Source organism: Ctenopharyngodon idella, chromosome 16, assembly GCF_019924925.1.
Source record: "Ctenopharyngodon idella isolate HZGC_01 chromosome 16, HZGC01, whole genome shotgun sequence".
Taxonomy (NCBI): domain Eukaryota; kingdom Metazoa; phylum Chordata; class Actinopteri; order Cypriniformes; family Xenocyprididae; genus Ctenopharyngodon; species Ctenopharyngodon idella.
The window spans coordinates 29,984,675-30,006,580 of NC_067235.1; the positions used below are offsets into that span (position 1 = coordinate 29,984,675).

The window sequence follows — 21,906 nt, forward strand, 5'->3', positions numbered from 1 at the left end:
GTACTGGTTTTTGTTACTCAGTAACACCCGTGTCATTTCACTATGGCGAAGGGGCTGTAAACAAATGCCGTGGAAAAGCTCGTCCTCTGTGTAAAAAATAGGCTAGAGTTGTTTTAGCGATGATTTTGCGTTTAGTTGGATATGTTAACATAGTAAGGACGCAGAAATGTGTGAAAGTGATGCAGACAAAACGCGGACCATCCGAGTAACATGGACATCAACATCAAACCTTCACCACTAAACCTCTCCCAAATACACCATTTATCCCGTTAGTCCGGATCTGTTTTAGGTTGAAATCATGTTGACAGGGTCCAAAACCACCTTTAAAGTCAGACAGATGGTACCGGACATGAAGGTAAGCGTTAAGGTTAAATAATAGATATAATTTATTTAGGAGTTTATAATTGTTTTCTCGTGTCTGTAGTGTCTACGTGTACTGTAAACATTATAATTCGTATTAAAATATGTAAGCAAAATCTTGAGAAAGGGTTTCTGTGTAAAAATTATCTGTTTCATCTGTCAGTAAGTTTGTAAAAGATGAGTAAACGTTTATGTAATGTTTGTGAAACTTTCATGCAAATGTGATTAGTCACTTTCCCAAGAAAACTGCATCCATTAAATTCATTATTTTACCAGAAACACTTTTAATGGATGTGACCACAATCTGCAGTTTTGGTAGGAGTCAGTTTTCCACTTTTCCATGACTTATTTTGTCTGGCGTATGAATTTGAACTCAAGTCTATTTGAAGAGCTGAACTAGCAGGTTTACTGGTTTAACTTTTGGACCTGAACTAATGCTGTGATTGTTAATGATAAAATATATACTTTTCAGTTCTATTCTACTCTATCCTTACCATATTGTATTTAGAAACTGCATTCACATAGATTCAGTTTATCTGAACAGAAACTCTAGTTGAGAATCTCTGGTTTAGGAGTCAGTTTTTCCATTGAGAATAAATATAACTATAAAAATGCTCTTTAAAAGGAACAAGAAAGCATAAATCTGCTTTAGTGGACAAGTTATGTCTGGCTAATTTATATTTGTTACTTTTTTGAAATTTGTACAGTCTAAGTATGTTTGAACAGAGGCTTCTTGGACTTTCAGTTGGGATTACTTTTCCCTTTTTCTTTTTTTTTTTTTTTTGGTGTACCTTTTATCTCAGGGTGTGGTGAGTTTAATTTTTGTGATTTTAATCATGCGTTTAGCATGCTGGGAGTCATACACACATTTATTCATCTATTCATACAGTTACGTACTGTTTTTGGAGATTGCCAGTTTAAATTGCGTTTCATTTTTGTTGTATGGAAAAGAGGAGATCAGGCATTCTGCCTAACATCTTTTGTTTGTCATGGAAGAAAGAAAGTAAAGCATGGTCTGAAAGACACGAGAGTGAGTAAATGATGATTTCTGGATGAACTAATCATCTTTAGTTGTAATGTGCTGGTGTTCACCTCTGCTGCGTAACTTTTTATCCTCTGGCTATTTTAAGCTGCCTCGGGGGAAAAACGCTAGCAGATGCTTCCACCCGCGGATTCTGGAGAGCGTAGAGGCCCTGATGTGCACAACATCTGGCTGTTGCCATGGAAACAGCCTACCCAGAGCTCACTAGGTGTTGGGATCGTGAATATACATCGTGTGCAGTGTCAGACATGTAATGCCAGTGGCTGATCCCTGCACAGAAAATGAATCGGAGTGTGTAGATGGTGTCAGATTTAGAGGATGGAGCCCACCCAAGCTTGTGTGTTTGAGAATGAGCCGACCTATATTTTGGTCCAGTGCTGTAAATGAACAAATGGAAAAGGAATTGTGAATGTAGCAGTTGTGGCGAGACTTTACCACATTGGCGTTTTCATTTAAAAGTCCTTAAACCAGCTCAAACCAGCCATAACAGTCATCTTTCAGAGCAGTGGCGGCTCGTCAGGGGAGGCACGGGGGGGCCACAGCATACCCAAAATTTTGAGGTGGAAAATGGGAGAAGGACAATTTAATGTTAATAAAATTCCCAGTTATTCATTTCATGTCTCAGAATGTGAATTTCTTGTTGTAATTTCACCTTTGTAACAACATAAAATATTACTGAAGTTGGAAGTACCGCTGCTCTTCCCTGAACGTGCCATATCTGCCATTCGGAAAACTGTAATAAGGCGAGTCTGAGAGGACAGAGAAGGCAGATCCATAGCCAAAGGCTGTGTCTGAAAGTGCCCACTGTACCCTTAAATAGGACACTATTTGAGGGGACTGCCATTTGTAGTTGTGCCCGAAACCCCGTGGATATTATTGAGTGCACTCATTCATTTTCATAATGCACCACAATAACGAGTGTACAACTGATATAGGCTGCATCCAAAAGCTTAAAAATACGGAGGACACATTCCAAGGTAGGAAGGCATCAAAGCACATCTGAATCCAATGTTAGCTTCACTTCCTGTCTCCTGAGATACCTTCATCTGATTGATTTTTGAAGGCAGCATAGATGTATTCTTTGCTGCCTTTGATATCCCACAATCCTGTGCTTCCATTCTGTGACAGTTGAGCTAAAAAATAAAGATGGCATCTGAAAGTTGTGATTTCTGGTCAGTTTGTGTGTAAATGTATGTTTTTGACCAACGTTTTCCACTTCTGATGTCATTTCTAGCAAGAAGTTACTACTGTAGTAATTAAATATTCGCTTAGTTCTCACCAAAGCTTGCGTTATTTTGCTGTAGGTCATTAAACTGTTACGCTGCCTCAGAAGTTTGTCCGAAATCTTGTGAGGTACCTTCGTGCGCAAATGCTGCCTACAAAGTCATTGCATGATAAGGCAGCGAGGCAACAAATCAGCTGCTGAAAGCCCAAAGTATACTTCACTTTTTACGCGTACGCGAGGGTCAGCGTACAGTGTGCGTGACGTGAATTTTGTCATCAGCAAAGTACATGCACCGCCTGATTTTTGTAATCGCGCATATTTGTACGCGCAGGTCACACATGCAAATGTAATTTTTTTTGCAGTAATTAGTTTATTATTAGATGGCAGCTGTGCCCTGGGGGCAGTGTTGCCAAGTCTGCGGTTTTCCCATGGAATTGGGCTACTTTAATACCGTTGCCGCGGGTTTGTTTTTCATGTCCACAAGTTGAAGCGACCCCAGATAACATGATATTTAATCCCTGGGATGCGAATTTTACCTGGGAAACCCCGCCCCAGAATGTGATTTTTTTTTTTTTTTTTACCAGGGGATCCCCCCGAAACACCATTGGGCTAGTTTTGAGTAGCAATTGGGCGGGTTTTGGTGTAAAACCTGGCAACCCTGCCTGGGGGCATTGATTTGAAGGTAGTCAAAGAAAAACTGCATAAACAGAACAGCCGGGAACGCATGCAAGCTACAGCGACAATGGAGGCCTACATAGATGAGAGATTGTGTGAAGAGGTTAGAAAGTACCCTCATTTGAACAACTCTAGCATGAAAGAATACAAAGTTGTTTACATGGGTTGTAACTTGTGGCGAGAGATTGCTCAAAACTACGCGTGTGAGTTAAATGAAGTATACTTTCCAAGGCTGTGCATTAGACTGTGCGCGTACACTAGTGTATGCTTAAAAAAAAAAAAAACGAAGTAGGGCTTAAGTTTTCAGATGCAGCCGTACTCAATGGGTAGAGAATTCCCCTAATGCACTGTTGAGGGTCGCACCTAGTGAATTCCCGCATCTCGCCAGAAGATGGCGCCTGCAGCTGAATCATCCAAACCACTGGTCCAAAATGGATACAGCATAATTCCTTTTTAATTGATTGTTTAATTAAGGTTTATAGTTTCCATGATAAATCTTTTCATTACTACTGGAGCTGCCAGTTTGCTAAGTTTCAAATGAGTATTATTAAACAGCAAGCACAAACTATGCAAAAGCTGCTCCCCTGAATTTGCTCGCTTGTTTTCATTCATTCCTTCAAGTGGACTATAGGGATTGTATTGTAGGGAGTATGTAGGGAATGTAGGGAGTATTGGTGCCTCCGTTGGAAAAAAAAACATTAGCTAATTAGCATTGAGTATTTCACTTTTTAGTGGTTAGAGTGTTGAAAAAATACATGGTAGAGGAGACTAGCCTCCCTTACTATATCAACCAGTCATCGCAGAGATATAAATTACATGATATTAGTTTAAACGGCTCCCGCTTATAATCTAGCAACTACCTTAATTGTGGAGAGTAGAGATATTGAATATTTGATCGCCAGCAAATTTACCAAGATAGACTATTCGAGCAGCTACAAATAAAAAAAAAATGAAGTAGACATATAGGCTTCAGAAATCAGCTTCACTAAATGGCCGAACATGCTCTTTTAACACGGACATTTAGTGATTGGCTAGGTGAGTGAAATTATATTTATATTTTCATGCTGTATATGGTTTATTTTTTATTTTTTTTTATTACATTTTATGTCTAAAAGTGACCCAAAAAGCCATTTTAAAGCAGTTTAAAAAAAAAAGAAAAATCCTCTGGAGAGAATCTCCAGACCGCTACAATTAGAGTGCCTCCTCTATTTTAAAATCCACGAGCCGTCACTGCTTCAGAGTTTTAGAGCTCTTCAAATGGGAGTCTTGGGATCAGACTGTCTGGAATGTCGATGGTTTAAAAAAAATAAAACTGTAGCCCTAAATATGACTCGCTGCATGGTTCCCCCATGGGTCAAAATCAAATATACTGCTGTAGGGCAACTTCCTAGATCAGAAATATCTCATTCATTGTTGCTCTGTTTGGTTTGAGCGGAACACGCCATGTGGTGTATATAATTACTGTAGTTTATGTTATTGAAGTGAACGCCGTCATCTGGTTTTGGTGCGAGATGACGGGTTGTTTAAATAAGGGATTTGCTGAAGGTTTGTTTTTAAAAAAATACTTTAAATTATTTAAAAACATGGTGCATAACATAAACAAGACTATGACACACCCTCTAATTGACCTTGGAGCTTTTCCAGCACTGCTTTTTTTTTGTATGAGACATGGGTTTCTTTTACCATCTTAATAAGCTCCATAAAAAGAGCATGACAGCACTGTAAGCTTTGTAAGACAAAAATGGCTAGAATACTGGCTGTTTGTGCATATACAACTAGATTATTTTTGCAGAATAGATTTTTAATAAATGATGTGTTCTGCTGACCTATGGTTTTTAGATATATGGCTTTTGTCCGTTTTGTGAGATTTTTCTTCACCATTTTTCTTTTCTTCAGCAACAGAAGTTACATTATTACGCCATTAGTTGATGGCAAAGACTGTCTTTATGAGTGTGTCAGTCAGTAGCAAAGACTTTTACATTGAAAAGACTGAATTGTTGTGAACACGGAACAAGACACAACTGACAAATGCTTTGACTAGCGCTGTCAGTCACAGGAAACCCCTTAACTGTTAAAAGGACACGATAATACATCGGACATTTAAACAGATTTTTTATGATGAACATAGGACTGACCTGAAGGAAAATGCTAAATCTGAATGCAGGTAATAAAATTGATCTCTTTCTCACAATACTCTTCTACATAATACAGTAAACATCAATGAACAATATCAATTGAGAACATACAGTTTACGTTGCTAAGGGTGTTGTGTAGTGATACACAGAACCGTTGGGTGAGACGGTCATAGTCGTGTTTAATCGTGAAATAAACACAGCTATTGACCAGAATCAAGGACAGGAACTGTTTTATAATTGAATATAATTTAACATGCAATTTATTCCTGTGAAACAACACTGAATTTTCAGCATCAGTACTTCAGTTTTCAGTGTGTCACATGATCCTCTAGAAATCATTTTAATATGCTGATTTACTGCTCAAGAAGAAAAAAATTTTTTCAAAGAAATTATTTTTTCATGGTTTTAGTATTAGTATTTAGTTTTAGCATTCGTATTAGTTTAGTGTTATTTGACCCTTGTAGTAATATTGATTGTTTTCCCACCTCTTTGCACTAATGATGATACAAGGTGTTTAGTTGGGAAATATAGACTAGGAAAGGCAGAGTCATGGCTAGACGGGAATGATTTTTCATTTCAGGTATGTAAGTTTTGGAAGAACAAAGGTGCTATTTTTAAACATCTGAACTGACATGCAGAGAAAGTACTTCAAACGTTTTATGGAAATAGATGCATTGTTCCCATTTGTTGACATTTCTTTGCTGTAGAGAGAATGAGAGATGCACGCATGGAGCGTATGAAAATAATGAGCCGCTGAACAATAGCTCAGCTCTTTAAAGCGTTATGTTTAAGCGTCCCACCGGGCCTCTAGTTGCCTCATTTAGCTCTAGATTGATGCCCAGCACAAAGGCTTATTGTGCCTCTAGGCAATGACTAATAAACTTAACAGTGTGAGGTTTATATGGTGGCTTAGTGCATCCCAACATTCCCATTGGCCGTCCTGTTTCTGCCTGATTCAGGGGAGAAGACGCCTGTATGTTCCCTCAGCTGCATTCTCTGGCCACAGAAACCAGGGGAAGCCATGAGCAATGGAAACTGCAATGAGTGTTGGCTGCCTCTGCCCTCAGAAGCTGAGAGGAGGGAGGGATGTGTTTAATGAAGAAGAAAGAGGCAATGAAAGAGATTACACGATAGTGGTGGCAACCATGTGACTCGAACAACTAACCCCTCAGCAGAAATGTGCTGCTGAGGGTTTTTTCTTCCCCATTTATCTGTCCTGCACTGATTGCACTTTTATTCACTTCCTCTGAGGCGGTCCAGTTCACTGGGATTTGAATGCGTAATGACTTCTGTCTGGAGATCTATATTCCTTTAGGAATGCTACAAGGGGGAATTTTGATTATTGGAGTAAGTTTGAAAAATAAAATCCCCATAAATACAGATGCAAGAGTGTGTTTGTTTGTTTTGTGCTTGTTTTGAACACATTGTTGCTGATCACAGGGAGATAAAAGCTTAAGCCTGAACAAACAAACAGAGTAGCACTTTCTGCATGCCTTTGTTCCTGTCCTAGTTAAAACTTAAAATGTAACCTCTGTTTAGAAACACTTCGTTGTGTTGTTGTTTATCTTCAGGTCTTGGCCCGAACACTAGCCATTAAAAGTTCAAAAACAAAAACTCCACTCCAGATGTTCAAAGGAAACCCGAAATGAAACATTTCATCTTGTTCCGGATGATTTTATTCTGGTGGGCTTCATGCAAATAAATGTTTACAAACTGAACTGAAACTTATGAGCCAGCAATATATGATTCAAAATGTTTCCAAAAATTAGGGATGCACCGTTATGAAAATTTTGACCGATAACAATAACCGATATATTGGCAGATAAATCTAAATCAAAATTTTTGTATAATTTTTGAGAGCCTGATTACAAAAACAAAAGTCTCACCATTAAAAGCCATGTCCAAAGCACACAATTATAATGTTCTCGTTGTAATTTTATGTGGCCTATATGACAGACTTGCGCTGCACATGTTGCACTTAACTGTATTTTCCTTTTTGAAGCCTTTCCAATCATATTTCAAGCAATTCAAAACCATCATGGCAAACAGTGCACATCTGAAGTGTCTCAGCTGAAGGAAATAAACCATTATTTATCGGCTTTAATATATTAGCCAAATATTCTTATCAATAAGAATGTCAATATCGATAAAGGTAACATTAAAAATGAAAATGTATCAGCCGATACCGATATGGTGCTCTATATATCGTGCATCCCTACCAAAAATAATGGAATATCGTCATATACAAAGTTGTCTAGGAAAAACTTTTCCTGATTGTTGAACTGGATTTTTATTTATTTATTTATTTTTATTGTTTGATTGGTTTTAATTTTAATTAATTTATTTATTTATTTGCTAATTGAACTCACTGTAATGTTGGCTATATTAAAAAAATATATATATACAGTATATATTTGCTTTTTTTTTTTTTTACTTTGGTTATTTAAGAAACTAATGTTATTTAGCTGGTTTTATTTATTTATTGTTATTATTTTTTGTTCATTTAACGAAAAAACTTTTCATAGAGAAATGGGTAACACTTTACAATAAGGTTCATTTGTTAGCATTAGTTAATGTATTAACTAACATGAACTAATCATGAGCAATACATTTGTTACTGTATTTGTTATTTTGTTTAATGTTAATTAATAAAAACAGTTGTTCATAGTTTGCTCATGTTAGTTCACAGTGCATTAACTAATGTTAACAAATACAGCTCTTGATTTTAATAATGTATTAGTAAATGTTGAAATTAACATTAACAAAGATTAATAAATGCTGTATAAGTGCAGTTCATCATTAGTTCATGTTAACTAATGTAGTTAACTAATGAACCTTATTGTAAAGTGCTACAGAGAAATGGAAAACAGTGGTAGGATGTGTTAATTAAACTGCCCCTATTATGCTGTTTTAAAGGTTCCAGATTTTGTTTTGGAGGTCTCCTACAATAGGTTTACATGCATCCAAGATCAAATACACTTTATTTTTCTCATAATGTACATTGCACATAACCTAATTTCTCAAAGAGTCTGAAAATGATTCATTCAAAGATTCTGTCTCTCTAAACCTCTCCTTTCTGAGAGCTACTCTGCTCTGATTGGTCAGATGGCCCAGTCTGTTGTGATTGGTCGACCGCTTAGAGCGAGTGTCGGAAACTAAACACCCATTGCCATATATGGGTTTAAGCTCTGGAGGCTTCCTCAGCACTTGTCTTGCAGTGATACGAACAGTGACTATGGTGTCTGTTTTATCTGCATGATGTAGCCAGATGCTTCTGGATCAAACTCTCAATATGGAAAAATTACAGAGATTCTGAAGAGCTTTTCTCCATTGCGGTGTGTTAAGAGCTGTGGGTTCAGACCCCAGGAAGTATGTCACCCCTGTTATACTTCTGTTCTACTCAGTAGTGGATTGCAAATGAAAGACGCTTTGTTTTAAAATGTGTTGATAACATCAATGTGTGCAGTTTTAGCTTCTTGTAAATGAAGCTACTTTTGTGGTTCAGTTGCACTATGAGAAAGGAAATCTGAAAGTCTATTTCAGACAAATAATGTAAATAGCCAGGAAGTGCTTTCTTGCATCTTGGTAAAAACAAACTACCAGTTTGATCAGTGCAGTGCATATGAAGACCCTTTTTCTTGTGTTACAGTAACAGATGGCATATATATATGCTTAATTAGCGTGCATCAACCAGACCAATCAATCGTCCAGTATTTTGACATTTTAAATTTTTTGCATTAACATGTGTCTGCTTAATTAGGTTGCTATTATTCTGAACTTACTGAACCAGATGATTTGAATGAACTTTGAGATAAATATATTGTGTAAATGAATTTCACCAGTTTTGTATTTGACAGCATGTGATAAGCTTCATTTCTTTGTTATCTCTGTGTGTTTGCTGCAGGAGAGGATGATGAGCCACAGTAGCCTTCATGCACGGGGCAGAGATGTGCTTGGCCTCTGCTGTTTACCAGGTGAAGTCCCACAATGCAAGCTTATTTTTATAGTATATTGAAATTTATTTTCCATGTTTTTATCTATGGGTTTTATGATAGGGACCCAAGCAGTCACAAGGAGAATCACACCATGATGTAAAAACAGAAGCGATTTTGTAGACCAGCAAGATGTTTATTAAAGCAGATGTGCAAAATGTGCAAATGAATATGGTTAAGAGAAGTAAAACAGCTTATCAATAAAATCAGTCTAAAACTAGAACTGTTATGTTTAAAACAGTACAAACTCTGCTCTTCATCTGAGGACAGAGTTTCAGTAGCTTAAGCAGCGTTTCTATAACCTAGTTCACATTCTCTCAAAAACCATGATAGGGTCAATGACGTGACGGGTCATTTTTTTGTCCGAAGGCCTTAATAATAATAAAAAACAAAGCTATGACATCCAAAGTATGTAAGGTAGTACAACTAGATCTCTCTTATTGAATCCCAAAGGTTTTAATTATATTTTGCTACATATAAAGGTATTTTAAAGATTTTGAAGTGTCAAAAGGTCATTCGGTTTAACCGTCCAAAGGCCAATACAGCCATTTAATTTGTGATTAAAATATCTTAAAATATAATAAATGTATATATTTTTTATTCTGGCATTATTTAATAACATCATATATCAACATTGTGCAAAATGGTATTAAAATTATGTGTAGAAGTTGTTGCTGTGTTATGAGAAAGAATGTCCGGAAAAATTATTTTCATTGATGTCATTCGGAGTAACCAATATAAAGGGACCATTTTGGATCAAGTCATGCAGTAAATATCATGTGACAGGATGTGACATCACTCAGACGCCTGCAAAGGACCACATGGTCATGAAGCAAAGTAACTAACTCTCTTTTAACTGTTTGAAACATTCATGTTTTCACTCATACGCATGTCCCAAAACATCAGGTCATACGGTACAACCACTATAAAACATGGAAAATGTTGTAATATTTTAAAAACTAAATATAAAATGTTTAATTGTCCTTTTGTTAGCTAGATAGCAAGCTAACTAGCTAGCTAGCTAGATATCAGCCTGTTAACAATATCGTCATTCGGTATAACCAAAAGTGTCATTCCGTAAAACCGAAATTTTGGTTAAACCGAATGACTTTTTTGGTGACAAATTTTGTAAAAAATGAAAAAAGCAGTGTTAATTGATTATAAAAACCACATAATCTCATTGTTAACACTTAATAAAACTTCAAAATTAATTATATCTCCATTATGTTTTTTTACACTTTTAAAAACCTTATTCGTCAATGACCCGATCTGTCCTTCAATTCCCCCTTCCACTAATGACGGCTGCCTTAAATACACATTTTCCCGCTTACTAACTGAACTGGAGTGTACAATTTTTTTTAAATGAACTCTTGCTTCACCATTAATAAAATACACAAGATGATTAAGAACAAGAGTTAAAACAAATCAATAAATACAATAAATAGGATGAATAAAACCAACATAAATTTCCATAAATTGCTAAAATGAACCGACACCCACTCAGCTAAAACAGGAAATATAATACAGCAAACCCCATGTAAATATTATTATAAAATGCACAGGAACAGTAAGAACATGAGAGAAGGGAATATTCTAGGAGAGTGTGTTTATTTAGTATAGTGTGACATACAAAAACAGTGATGTAGTGTTTTGGCATGTGACTCCGCTCTTTGTTGGAAAAGTTACACTGTTTTGAAAACCCTACTGAAAAACGTGGTCACATTAGTAGCTTCGCTGCTTTTACTCTAGGTAGTTGATCCTAAAAGGAAAGCGCCAAGTCTGGATGGTTGTGGTCTGTGCGGGAGAATAACAGTCTGTCTATGTGGGTGTGAATGGACTCAGAAAACAATCACTTAGTGTGCTGAGTGCGTGTTGAACCCCAGCAGCCCCTCATCATAATCTCAGCGTCAGCAGTGTGTTTAAGCAGCAGCTTTACTCAGGAATGTTTGCCGGCCGTAAGTCCGACCCGGACAACCTAATCTGTAACGCTTCATATCAGCACTTACACTCTCCGGCCCTTTGGGAGCGCAGAGCATTTCTCACCGAGTCAACATTTAATAGAGCCGCCAACCTCAACGCTGTACTCGCACACAGCTCAGTCTTTGTTGTTATTCAGCTTTCATATTCTCTTACTGTTTGGACTCCAAACACACACACCTGTCTGTGTTTCTACTTTTCACTGTTTAAATTTGTGAATTCTATAACATTCTCAAGGACATTTAATACAGTGGCCCCCAAAACATTGGACACTTAATTCACTTGAAATGTCTAAATATCTAAAGCTATTGCAGCATTTTTATATTTTATTTTCTCAGAACTAATTTCACTTTTTTAAACAATATTAAAGGGTTAGTTCACCCAAAAATGAAAATTCTGTCATTAATTACTCACCCTCATGTCGTTCCAAACCCATAAGACTTTTGATTATCTTCGGAACACAAATGAAGATATTTTTAATGAAATCTGAGAGCTTTCTGTCCCTCCATTTACAGCCTGCAACTACCACTTTCAAGCCCCAGAAAGGTAGTAAAAGACATCATTAAAATAATCCATGTGACTCCAGTGGTTTAACCTCAATTTTATAAAGCGGCGCGAGTGCTTTGTTTGCTCAAAAAAATAATCATTTACCGCTTTATTTACAAAATATTAATCTCCGACGCACGTTTACGAGAACACCATGGCGCATGCGTGTTGTGTTGACATGAGAGCAGACGTTGTTGCATAAACGCGGGTTCGTTTTATTGACACCTGCAGATGTACTGTTAGTGCTGAAAACATTCATTTGAAGTGTCATATTACTTTTATGTCTTCAGTTTGAACAGTATGTACTACAGTTGAAATGTTTGGAGTCAGTACTGTTTTTTTATTAATATTTTTTTGTTCAGCAAGAATGCATTTGATTTGATAATTTGATTGTTAATTAATTTTTTAATTTTTTGATTGTTAATTTGTCAAAAGTGACAGTAAAATTTATAATCTTACAAAATATTTGTATATTAAATTAATCTATTCATTAAAGAATTCTGAGAAAAAAAGTTTCAGTTTCTAAAAAAATATGAAGCAGCACAACTGTTTTCAACATTGATAATAATAAGAAATGTTTTTTGAGCAGCAAATCAGCATATTTTAATGATTTCTTTGGAAGCTTGTTTCCGCCATGAAATAAAAAACAAAAAAGGTAATAAAGGTAAAAAAAAAAAATTTATGACTGTTTTTTTCTCAGAATTGCGAGATATAAAGTAAAACTGGAGTTTATATCTCTCAATTCTGACTTTTTTTCTCGCAATTTTGGCTTTTTTCCTCAGAATTGTGAGATATAAAACTCGCAATTGTGTGTTATAATGTCCAATTATGAGGGGAAAAGACTGATGTTTTGCAATTGCATGTTATAAAGTCAGAATTTCAATATATAAACTGATATAAATTAAAATGTCACTTTATAAGACACAATTATGAGTTTATATCTTGCAATTATAAGAAAAAAAGTCAGAATTGTGACTTACAAAGTCATAATTGCGAGGAAAAAAGTCAGAATTGTGAGATAAGTCGCAATTACCTTTTTTATTTTTTTATTTAGTGGCGGAAACAAGCTTCCATAGATTTATGAAGAATTTTGTGACACTCAAAATTCTGCTTTGCATCACAGGAATAAATTACATTTAGAAAATATATTCAAATAGAAAACAGTTATTTTACATTTTAATAATATTTCACAATATTACTGTTTTTACTGTATTTTAATCGAATAAAGCATAAGAGACTTCTATTAGATACTTCAAAAAATTGTCCGACTTTAAACTTTTGAGTGGTAGTGTATAGACTAGTACAGTATAGGCATAAATACAGTAGTAAAATACAGACAGTATAGATAATTCTTGAGTCTGAAGCAGCACATGTCATGACTGCGCTTTTGTTTTGGGATCTCATTCATTTGAATCTTGGAGGCCTAAGCTTATAGATATCACAAGCGTCATCCATCCACAGTGGTTTGAATATGGAGCGCACAAACACAGATTAACCATTCGGAGTGAAAGGGCTCACAAAGGGACACGCGCGCGGTCTCATCGTCAGTACGGTCGTGTGTAAGACTCGACCTCCATCTGCACCATCTCTGATAACCCTCCAACGCAAGACAGAGGAAACTGAATCAGTCCCTGGGGGTGAAGAGGTCAGAGGATTTTGAAAGAGTAGATTATACTGTATATACTGCTGACAGCCTACTGTTTAAAAGAAATGTATGTAATGCAATGATAAATTATTCAAACATGTAGTACACTGCATTGTTGTAACATGACCTCATTATGTTTAATTCAGAGAATGCATTTTGCACTTTTTATACCAAGTGCACTACATTGTGTGATGCAGCATTTTTGTGGGGTGCTCTGGTTGTACTGCTCATTTCGTCAGATGCATACAGAAAAATCACATGGTGCACATACTGCATATTGTAAAAAATAGTATGGGTAGTATAGTAGTATGCAATTTTAAACATCATATCCCATGAGATGCTGTTCAGTGTTTAATTGTTATATAGCATTAGCGTGTTCTTATTGGTGTTGTGGGGTGGGTGAAAAGAAAGGAATTTGTTTTTTGGCAGTTTCTGCAACAGATGTTATTATTTAGCTGTGTTAGTGTATTTTTTATTTCATTTTGTGGTTTATTCCTGTAACTGGGACAAAACCCCAGTGAGTTCTGAGTTTTAGCAGCAAACCAGCTCAAAATGACTGACAGGCAGAGAAGTTTTGTTATTGGCTAAACGATTAGCATACCACATATTTATGTAATGTATGTATTTATGTATTTATTTATTATTTTTTTTTTTACATTTTATTTATTTATTGTTGTTTTATTTTTATCATTTATTTATTATTTTATTTTTATTATTTATTTATTTTTATTTATTCATTACTTATTTTTTCATTTATTACATATTTATTTTTATTTATTACCTATTATTTTTATTTATTACTTATTTATTATTTAATTTATTATTTACTTTTTATATTTTTATTATTTATTTATATATTTATTTATTTTTTACATTTTATTTATTGTTGTTTTATTTCATTATTTTTATAATTTATTTTTTCATTTATTATTTATTTATTTTTATTTATTACTTAGTCTGATTTCTCCAGAAGTCCAATTATGTGATATCTATCAGAAAGTAGGGAAATTTTCTGTGCTTTTCTATAAAAAAAATCATTGACCGTACCTTTAAGGGAAGTGGTCAGAGCTGTCCTTTTTTATCTGGTTTAAAGTAACTTACCCAGTCCTACTAGTCACACCTTGCTGGCAATGTTTTAAACAGAAGCTTATGAAATAATAAGATGGATGTTTGCTCTGTTTTCATTGGGAATGTAAGATGTGACCATGCTTGATGGTTTCTTATTCACGTGACGTCATGCAGTAGCCTAAAACCTGGAAAAAATCAGACTGATGTGAATCTGAGAGATATGATCAGCATGGCATGGCTCTGGTAGCTCACGCTACTCTTGCCTGTAAGTGAAGAACAAATGGAAAACAAATGCTGACAAAAACAAATTAAATTGGATGTGTGGTTCAAATTAGCACAGCAGCAAATCTTGAACACGAGCCAGGTGATATGAATTAGTGTTATTCATTATGATTGAAACTGTTTAATTTTGAGCTAAACTGAGAAATGAAAGACTGGTGGCTGCTACATTACGTTGTCGCTAACAATGGTTTGAACAATGTAAGGCTGAACACCGTTACTGACAATCATCATTTTGGCTGTGTGAGATTCTCCAGCTTTGTTGTTGTTGAGCAACCGAAGCATGATCTGTTAAAGCTCCACCCTCTTCTGGAAAGGGGGCCGGGAGCAGCAGCTCATTTACATTTAAAGGAACACACACAAAAACGGCATGTTTTTGCTCACACCCAAATAGGGCCAAATTTGACAAGCTATAATAAATGATCTGTGGGGTATTTTGAGTGAAACTTCACAGACACATTCTGGGGACACCAGAGGCTTATATTACATCTTGTAAAAGGGGCATTATAGGTCCCCTTTAATATGCCATCCCGTCATACATATATATATATATATATATATATACTGAAAACAATGAACAACAATGAAACAGTTATAAGTCTTGTGAAACTGAATGCATTTTCATTCCTCATGAAACTGGCCAGTGAATCCTAAACGCTCTGTTTTTCTAATAGTCCAGTAATCACCGTGACAGTCCGATCTCTCTGCCTCCGTCCTGTTCTCTCTGACATCTGGGTTCATGATGCCTCAGGAATGAGCTTTAAGGTCCAGCGCACCCTTGAGAGTCATAAAATTAAGAAACTCGCTTTTGAGAAGTGACCATAAGAGCAACCCGACTCATTTCATGTGTTGAGAGCGTGTTCATACCTGACTCTGGCGGCTTTAAGAGGCTTTACCAACATTAAACTTCTGTCCTATGTCTTTATTTTTTATGATTGTGTGAGCTTTATGTCAACAGAGTCACAATTTCCCTCAAACTATTTTTGAAATACCACATATCCTTTATATATGTGGCCTACAGAGCCTTTGAAGATTTCCTTTGAATTAAAAACCAGATGTTTGTGCAGTTCCTCCCACAGATATTAGTTCACAGTTTTATTTCCACATTTTAGTCACATTTTCCTGTTGCTATAGTAAACTTTAAGTAGTATAGATGGCTCCAAGCTAACAAATATGGACTAAAAGCCACAAAAGTCCAGTTTTCATCATGTGTGATGTGTTTGTGTCTTCAGGAGAGTGTGTGCTGCAGCGGGCCGTGCTGGTGAGGAAGAAGCTGTCGGCTAAGGAAGGAGGAGGCTGGTTGTCTGGGACTCTGTTCTGCACTCATTTCAGAGTAGCCTTTGTGCCTCAGGACAGCCAGAAACCTGACGTAAGTGCCACAGATTGCTGAGATGTTTCCGGGATGAGAATCCCAGCACTGTTTTCCGTGTAAAGTTGAGCGTTACTGTGAATTGTGAAGTGCTTTTGGCGTGCTGAGGTTTATAAAGACTCTGGCAGTCTAGTGTAACATCCTCTGCAGACATATTCATCTTGATGGCTTCTTTTTCTCCTTATTCAGGATAATGCAGATCCCGTGCTGCTTGGAGATCATGACGTAGCCCTCGCCTCTATTGACAAAGTTGTGGCAGGTGAGGCAATCTTTACTGATAGATAGATAGATAGACGATCAGTCAGTCAGTCGGTTTTCATGAAATCTGTCAAGAACATATCCAGGTCACATTTTAACCCAAAGGTTTTTTTTTTTTTTTTTTTTATACATATAATGTCTGTTGTAGTGGGACCATCTCGCACCAAACTCGTGACCCCTACCTGCTCTCTGAAGTTCACCCCGGAGGAACTGGTGTTGTACTGCCGAGACTTGCGTGTTCTCTGCTTCCTGTTCGACAGACTCACACCTGATACTCAAGCTGTGGAGGTTTGTCTTAATATAATATCAGACATACACTACTGTTAAAAAGTTTGGGGTCAGTACGATTTTTTGGAAAGAAGTCTCTTATGCTCACCAAGGCTGCATTTATTTGATCAAAAATACAGTAAAAACAGTAACATTGTAAAGTATTATTACAATCCAAAATAGCGGTTTTCTTTTTGAATATATGAATTAAAATGTCATGTATTCCTGTGATTAAAGCTTTTTCAGCATAATCATTACTCCACTCTTCACTGTCACATGATCCTTCAGAAATCATTCTAATATGCTGATTTGCTGCTCAAGAAACATTTCTTCTTCTTATTATTATTATTATTATTATCGATGTTGAAAACAGTTGCTGCTTAATATTTTTGTTGAAACTGTGATACATTTTTTGGGGATTCTTTGATGAATAGAAAGTTCAAGAGAACAGCATTTATGTAACATTATAAATGTTTTACTGTCACTTTTGATCAGTTTAATGCATCCTTGCTGAATAAAAATTTTAAAAAATCTTAATGACCCCAAACTTTTGAACGATACTATGCTTTACCCAAATGCGCAAATGCAGACGTGAATTTTTTGCCAACTTGTGCCTATCCTGAGCTGAGTCGTCAAAGGCAGCAGGCTGGAAAAATAGATGTCCATTTCATCCAAAAAAGAATGTACATAGGCAAAATATCTTCTATTCTTAAAGGGGTGGTTGATTATCCACTAACCATTCAGAAACGTTCAATTGCATTTTAAAAGTTGTAACTTCTTCCTGAGTCCCTCCATCAGTGTCGACTCCGGTTTGAACAATGTAAGGCTGAACACCGTTACTGAAAATCCTCATTTTGGCTGCGTGAGATTCTCCAGCTTTGTTGTTGAAAGCTCTACCCTCTTCTGGAAAGTGGGCTGGGAGCAGCAGCTCATTTGCATTTAAAGGGACACACATAAAAACGGTGTGTTTTTGCTCACACCCAAATAGGGGCAAATTTGACAAGTTATAATAAATGATCTGTGGGGTATTTTGAGCTGAAACTTCACAGACACATCTGGGGACACCAGAGGCTTATATTACATCTTGTGAAAGGGGCATTATAGGTCCCCTTTAAATTAAATAAAATTAAAAAAACGTAATTCAATGTCAATTAATTTCATTTAAAATATTTTATTAAAACTTTTATCCCTTAAAACTCATCTTTGATCACCAAAATGACATATTTGAATGTTTTTTTTTTCCTGTGAAAATAATTTCTTCATGTCTTTAAATAGCTTGAATGTAACTCTACACCCTTGCCTCATTTATTATACGTGGAGCCATAATTATCTAAATTGGTCCCCACCTACACTCAATCACACCAGCTTCTTTCAGTTTCAGCCTTACTGTAGTAAATGCTGCACAATGGCAAGTGGAAATACTGGTTTAATTCACCCATATAACATTGTAATATACATCATATACATAATTCACCCACTATATTGCTACATAAATCTGATTTTTCATATCAACAGAAAAATATACCGGGATAACCTGGATTCTCTTAATGACATATTAAAACCCACCCGCACATTGACGGGATTGGTTACAACATATTTGTTATGTAGAGAACAAGGGCGATTTCAAACCGCATTTTTGAGACAGTCTTTGGTTCACTGCAGTTTTACGGAGAAAATTCTAAGTAATGGTGTCGACTGATGAATTTGCACATGGTTTGTCTTAAAGCATATTAGAAACACCACATAGACATATAAACAACATTTTAAAAAATGATTTTCACCACAAGTGGTCTTTAAAAAGTTATTTCATCAGAATACATGGCTGTTTTTGAATGGCTGTCAATAAAAAAGTTGCTTTTTTAAACTAGATTGTGTAGTTACAGCATCATCCACCAGGGCCATACTAACCATCCCAACTGCTAAACTTGAGCTTGAAGTATTTGCACTTATGTTTCAAGCCTTTATTGTTGATGAACATAGTAATGACGCTACTTTAACTTGCTTTCAGATTACGTATACGATTGCTAAGACCTACCAGCCACTGAAACCTGGGACCATCCTCTCCTTCCAGAATGCTGCTTTGGGTAGTATTGGTGAGTTGTTAATAATTATAATGCAACAGATAGAAGCGAGGGAGGAGAGAAAATCCTGTGTTTATAGATAAAATTATAGACATAATTTTTCCTTATCTGCAGTACGACTCCTAAATGTTCCCTGAGGGTTGTCAGCAGATGTTTTGCAATGTTTATAATTTTGAATAATATGAATATGAACTTTTTAAGATGTTTATCTGATGTTTGTACATAGTTAGAATGTGACATTTTCCAGATGATGCCCTCATTAACAGATTAAAAATTGAAAGTAGAAATGCACAAATGTGTAGGAATTTCTTGTACATTTCAGTTGTTTTTGTCAGGTTTTTAAGCATCAGCAAGTGAGGAAATGAGTTTCAGATCTGTATTATAAGAGTGAGCAATATTGTATTAATAAAAGTATGTGTATGTGTATGAATTAAAAGTCTTAATAAATAAACAGCGATAATGAGCTACATGTAATTTACTAAGTATTATTTTACAGATGAATATAAATGAAATGATGGTTCTTTTAAAAAGAATTCCATTCATTTTTTCAAGCGATTTCAGAGCGAATACATAAATACTGTGATTTATATCTTCAAAAATTTTGAAATATAATTGTTTTCGCCCAGTCCTAGCTTTGTGACCCACGCATATTTGATATTCAAACGAATCATAGCAGGAAATGTGAGCTAAGCCACATCTCCGAGAAGGAAAGTGACTGTCAACCAGATGAATAATGGAAAGTAATCTGAAACAGGTCACCTTCTAGCCCTTTTTCAACCTTGTCAAGGTTTGTTTGTAGTCAGTTCATGTTCATTGCACTAGTCCGCTTGCTCTCTAGCAAACAAATTGAGTTTGGAGCTCTCGGGAGGTTTTGCACATAAGTCGAATTTTTTAACCAATCCAAGCGTTCAATACCTCTCATTGCTGTCTATAGAAATGAAGCAGTTTCTAAGCAACAGGCGGCGTGACCCTACCATGAACTGGTTCGAGAGTTCGTTGGGTTGGGAGCAGGAGCTGGAGAGGACAGGTGCCACCGGCTGGAGGGTCAGCTCTGTCAATGACCGCTTTGAGATGTCCACCAGGTAGAGATCCTCTTTCAGACCTCCTGTGCTCAGATTAGTTTTGACTTTAGTGGCTGTTTTTAAACACGACTGATGTTCAGGGTTCCATAACATTTTACTAAATACTTTTCCCACACATACTTCCTAATGAATAACCATTGGTGTGTTCAAAACAGTATATTAACATCCTATTTTTGCTGTGTGCAAATTGACCAAATGAACCAAAGGTAACATCAACTGAAGACATTTTGCACAAAATTAGATGGGAAAAAAAGCAAAATAATAATAGTTATCATTTCAACATTACTGGCCACACTTGCTGATTTATGCATGCAAAGAAGTAAAGTTATATAACAGCTATGTATTTACAGTAGTGGCCAAAAGTGATGTCCAGCATAAATTTACTAAAAATTAGTTAAAGATAGTGTAGTTGTGCTTGGAGTCAATTGTTTTAGTTGTGATAACGCAATGAAATTATGCGGACGTAATTTTTGGCCAGGCTGTCATTCAAAGAAATTATGTTTTTTTTTTTGTTTGTTTTTTTTGGCATAGTAAAATAAAACCTGTCGCTGTAGTTTACACATTTTTTGCCAAATAATTTAGTCAGATAAAACCAAGATTAACCAAGTTCCCTCATATTTAAAATATTTAAAAATATAAAATATTTGCCTCATATTTTTTAATGGTTCATTTGAACTTGTAGGGTCATTAAAAACAAATCCCCTCCGGACATCACTTTTGGCCACTGCTGTAGTTGCATATTACATGCTTATTCAAATGTTTTATACACTTAAGTTGAAGTTTGGGGTCAGTAATTAATTTTTTTGTAAAGAAATAAATAATTTTATTAAGCGAGGATGCATTCAATTGATCAGAAGTGACAGTAAAGACACTTATAAAGTTACAAAAGCTTATATTCATCAAAGTATCCTGAAAAAAATGTATCAGTTTCCACAAAAATATGAAACAGCACAACTGTTTTCAACATCGATAACAGAAAATCAGCATATTAGAATAAGGATCATGTGACACTGAAGACTGGAGTAATGATGCTGAAAATTCAGCTTTGCATCACAGGAATAAATCACATTTTTAAATATATTAAAGTAGACAACAGTTATTATCTTCTAGTGTAGAAACTTAAGTCTATATCTATTTGTGCCTGCAAGTACAGCAAGCTCACCACATAATATCATGTTTGCACAAGCGTATCCAATCATAATGTTCCATGTTCCATGTGGAAACTGCTCACACTTTTTTACTTCTGTGTTCTTGTAGTCTGCCCAGATTCAATGTGGTTCCTCAGAGGGTCTTAGACACAGAGCTCAAGAAAACATTTGCTCACTTCAACGAGGGACGCATCCCAGTGAGTTCATTCTGACATCCCGACCCTTTTAAACACAACATGAAATTAAATGTGACATTATTTACTTCTTCGAATTGAATGTTCCAAAATGGAATGTTCCTAGCTTTTGTTTTCATAATACTTTATATTGTTATCATAATCAGAATGTAAATACTTTCTATCAAGGCCGCAGAGCAGGGCAAAATTACATTAACTTAATATAAAAGCCCATGCTGTTAATTTTTCTTGGAACACAAACGGGGAATGTTTGAAGAATTAAAAAAAAAAAGCTCTTTTCTGTACTTTGACAGTTTATAAAAAGTCTGTCAAGCTTAAAAAAAAAAAAAAAAAACATCACCATAAAAGTAGTACATATGATTTAAAGGCACAATATGTAAATTTTTGCTAGAGGTCGCTTATTCAAAACAAAGGCGTAGCTTGATGACGCCTTGATTTCGTGGGAATCATGGGAGGTGTTGTCTACAGCCGGTGGAAAAGAATCGGGACGGGACGGGACGCAGAAATCATGTTCATGGATGAGATGATTAACGTTACTATAGTATGAAGCCGAGCAGGGCCGA

At 35.8% G+C, this 21,906-nt stretch overlaps 1 protein-coding gene across 1 annotated transcript in view; it reads left to right on the forward strand.

Annotated features, from left to right (window-relative positions):
• The window catches only part of mtmr11 (myotubularin related protein 11), a 38,083-nt gene continuing 16,177 nt past the window's right edge, over positions 1-21,906 (forward strand). The window contains exons 1-8 of the mRNA XM_051865815.1: positions 1-355; positions 9,342-9,411; positions 16,177-16,313; positions 16,503-16,572; positions 16,720-16,859; positions 18,847-18,931; positions 19,854-20,001; positions 21,259-21,346. Of these exons, the coding sequence (XP_051721775.1) occupies positions 299-355; positions 9,342-9,411; positions 16,177-16,313; positions 16,503-16,572; positions 16,720-16,859; positions 18,847-18,931; positions 19,854-20,001; positions 21,259-21,346 (795 nt within the window). The 5' untranslated portion in view covers positions 1-298. The remainder of the gene's footprint in view (positions 356-9,341; positions 9,412-16,176; positions 16,314-16,502; positions 16,573-16,719; positions 16,860-18,846; positions 18,932-19,853; positions 20,002-21,258; positions 21,347-21,906) is intronic.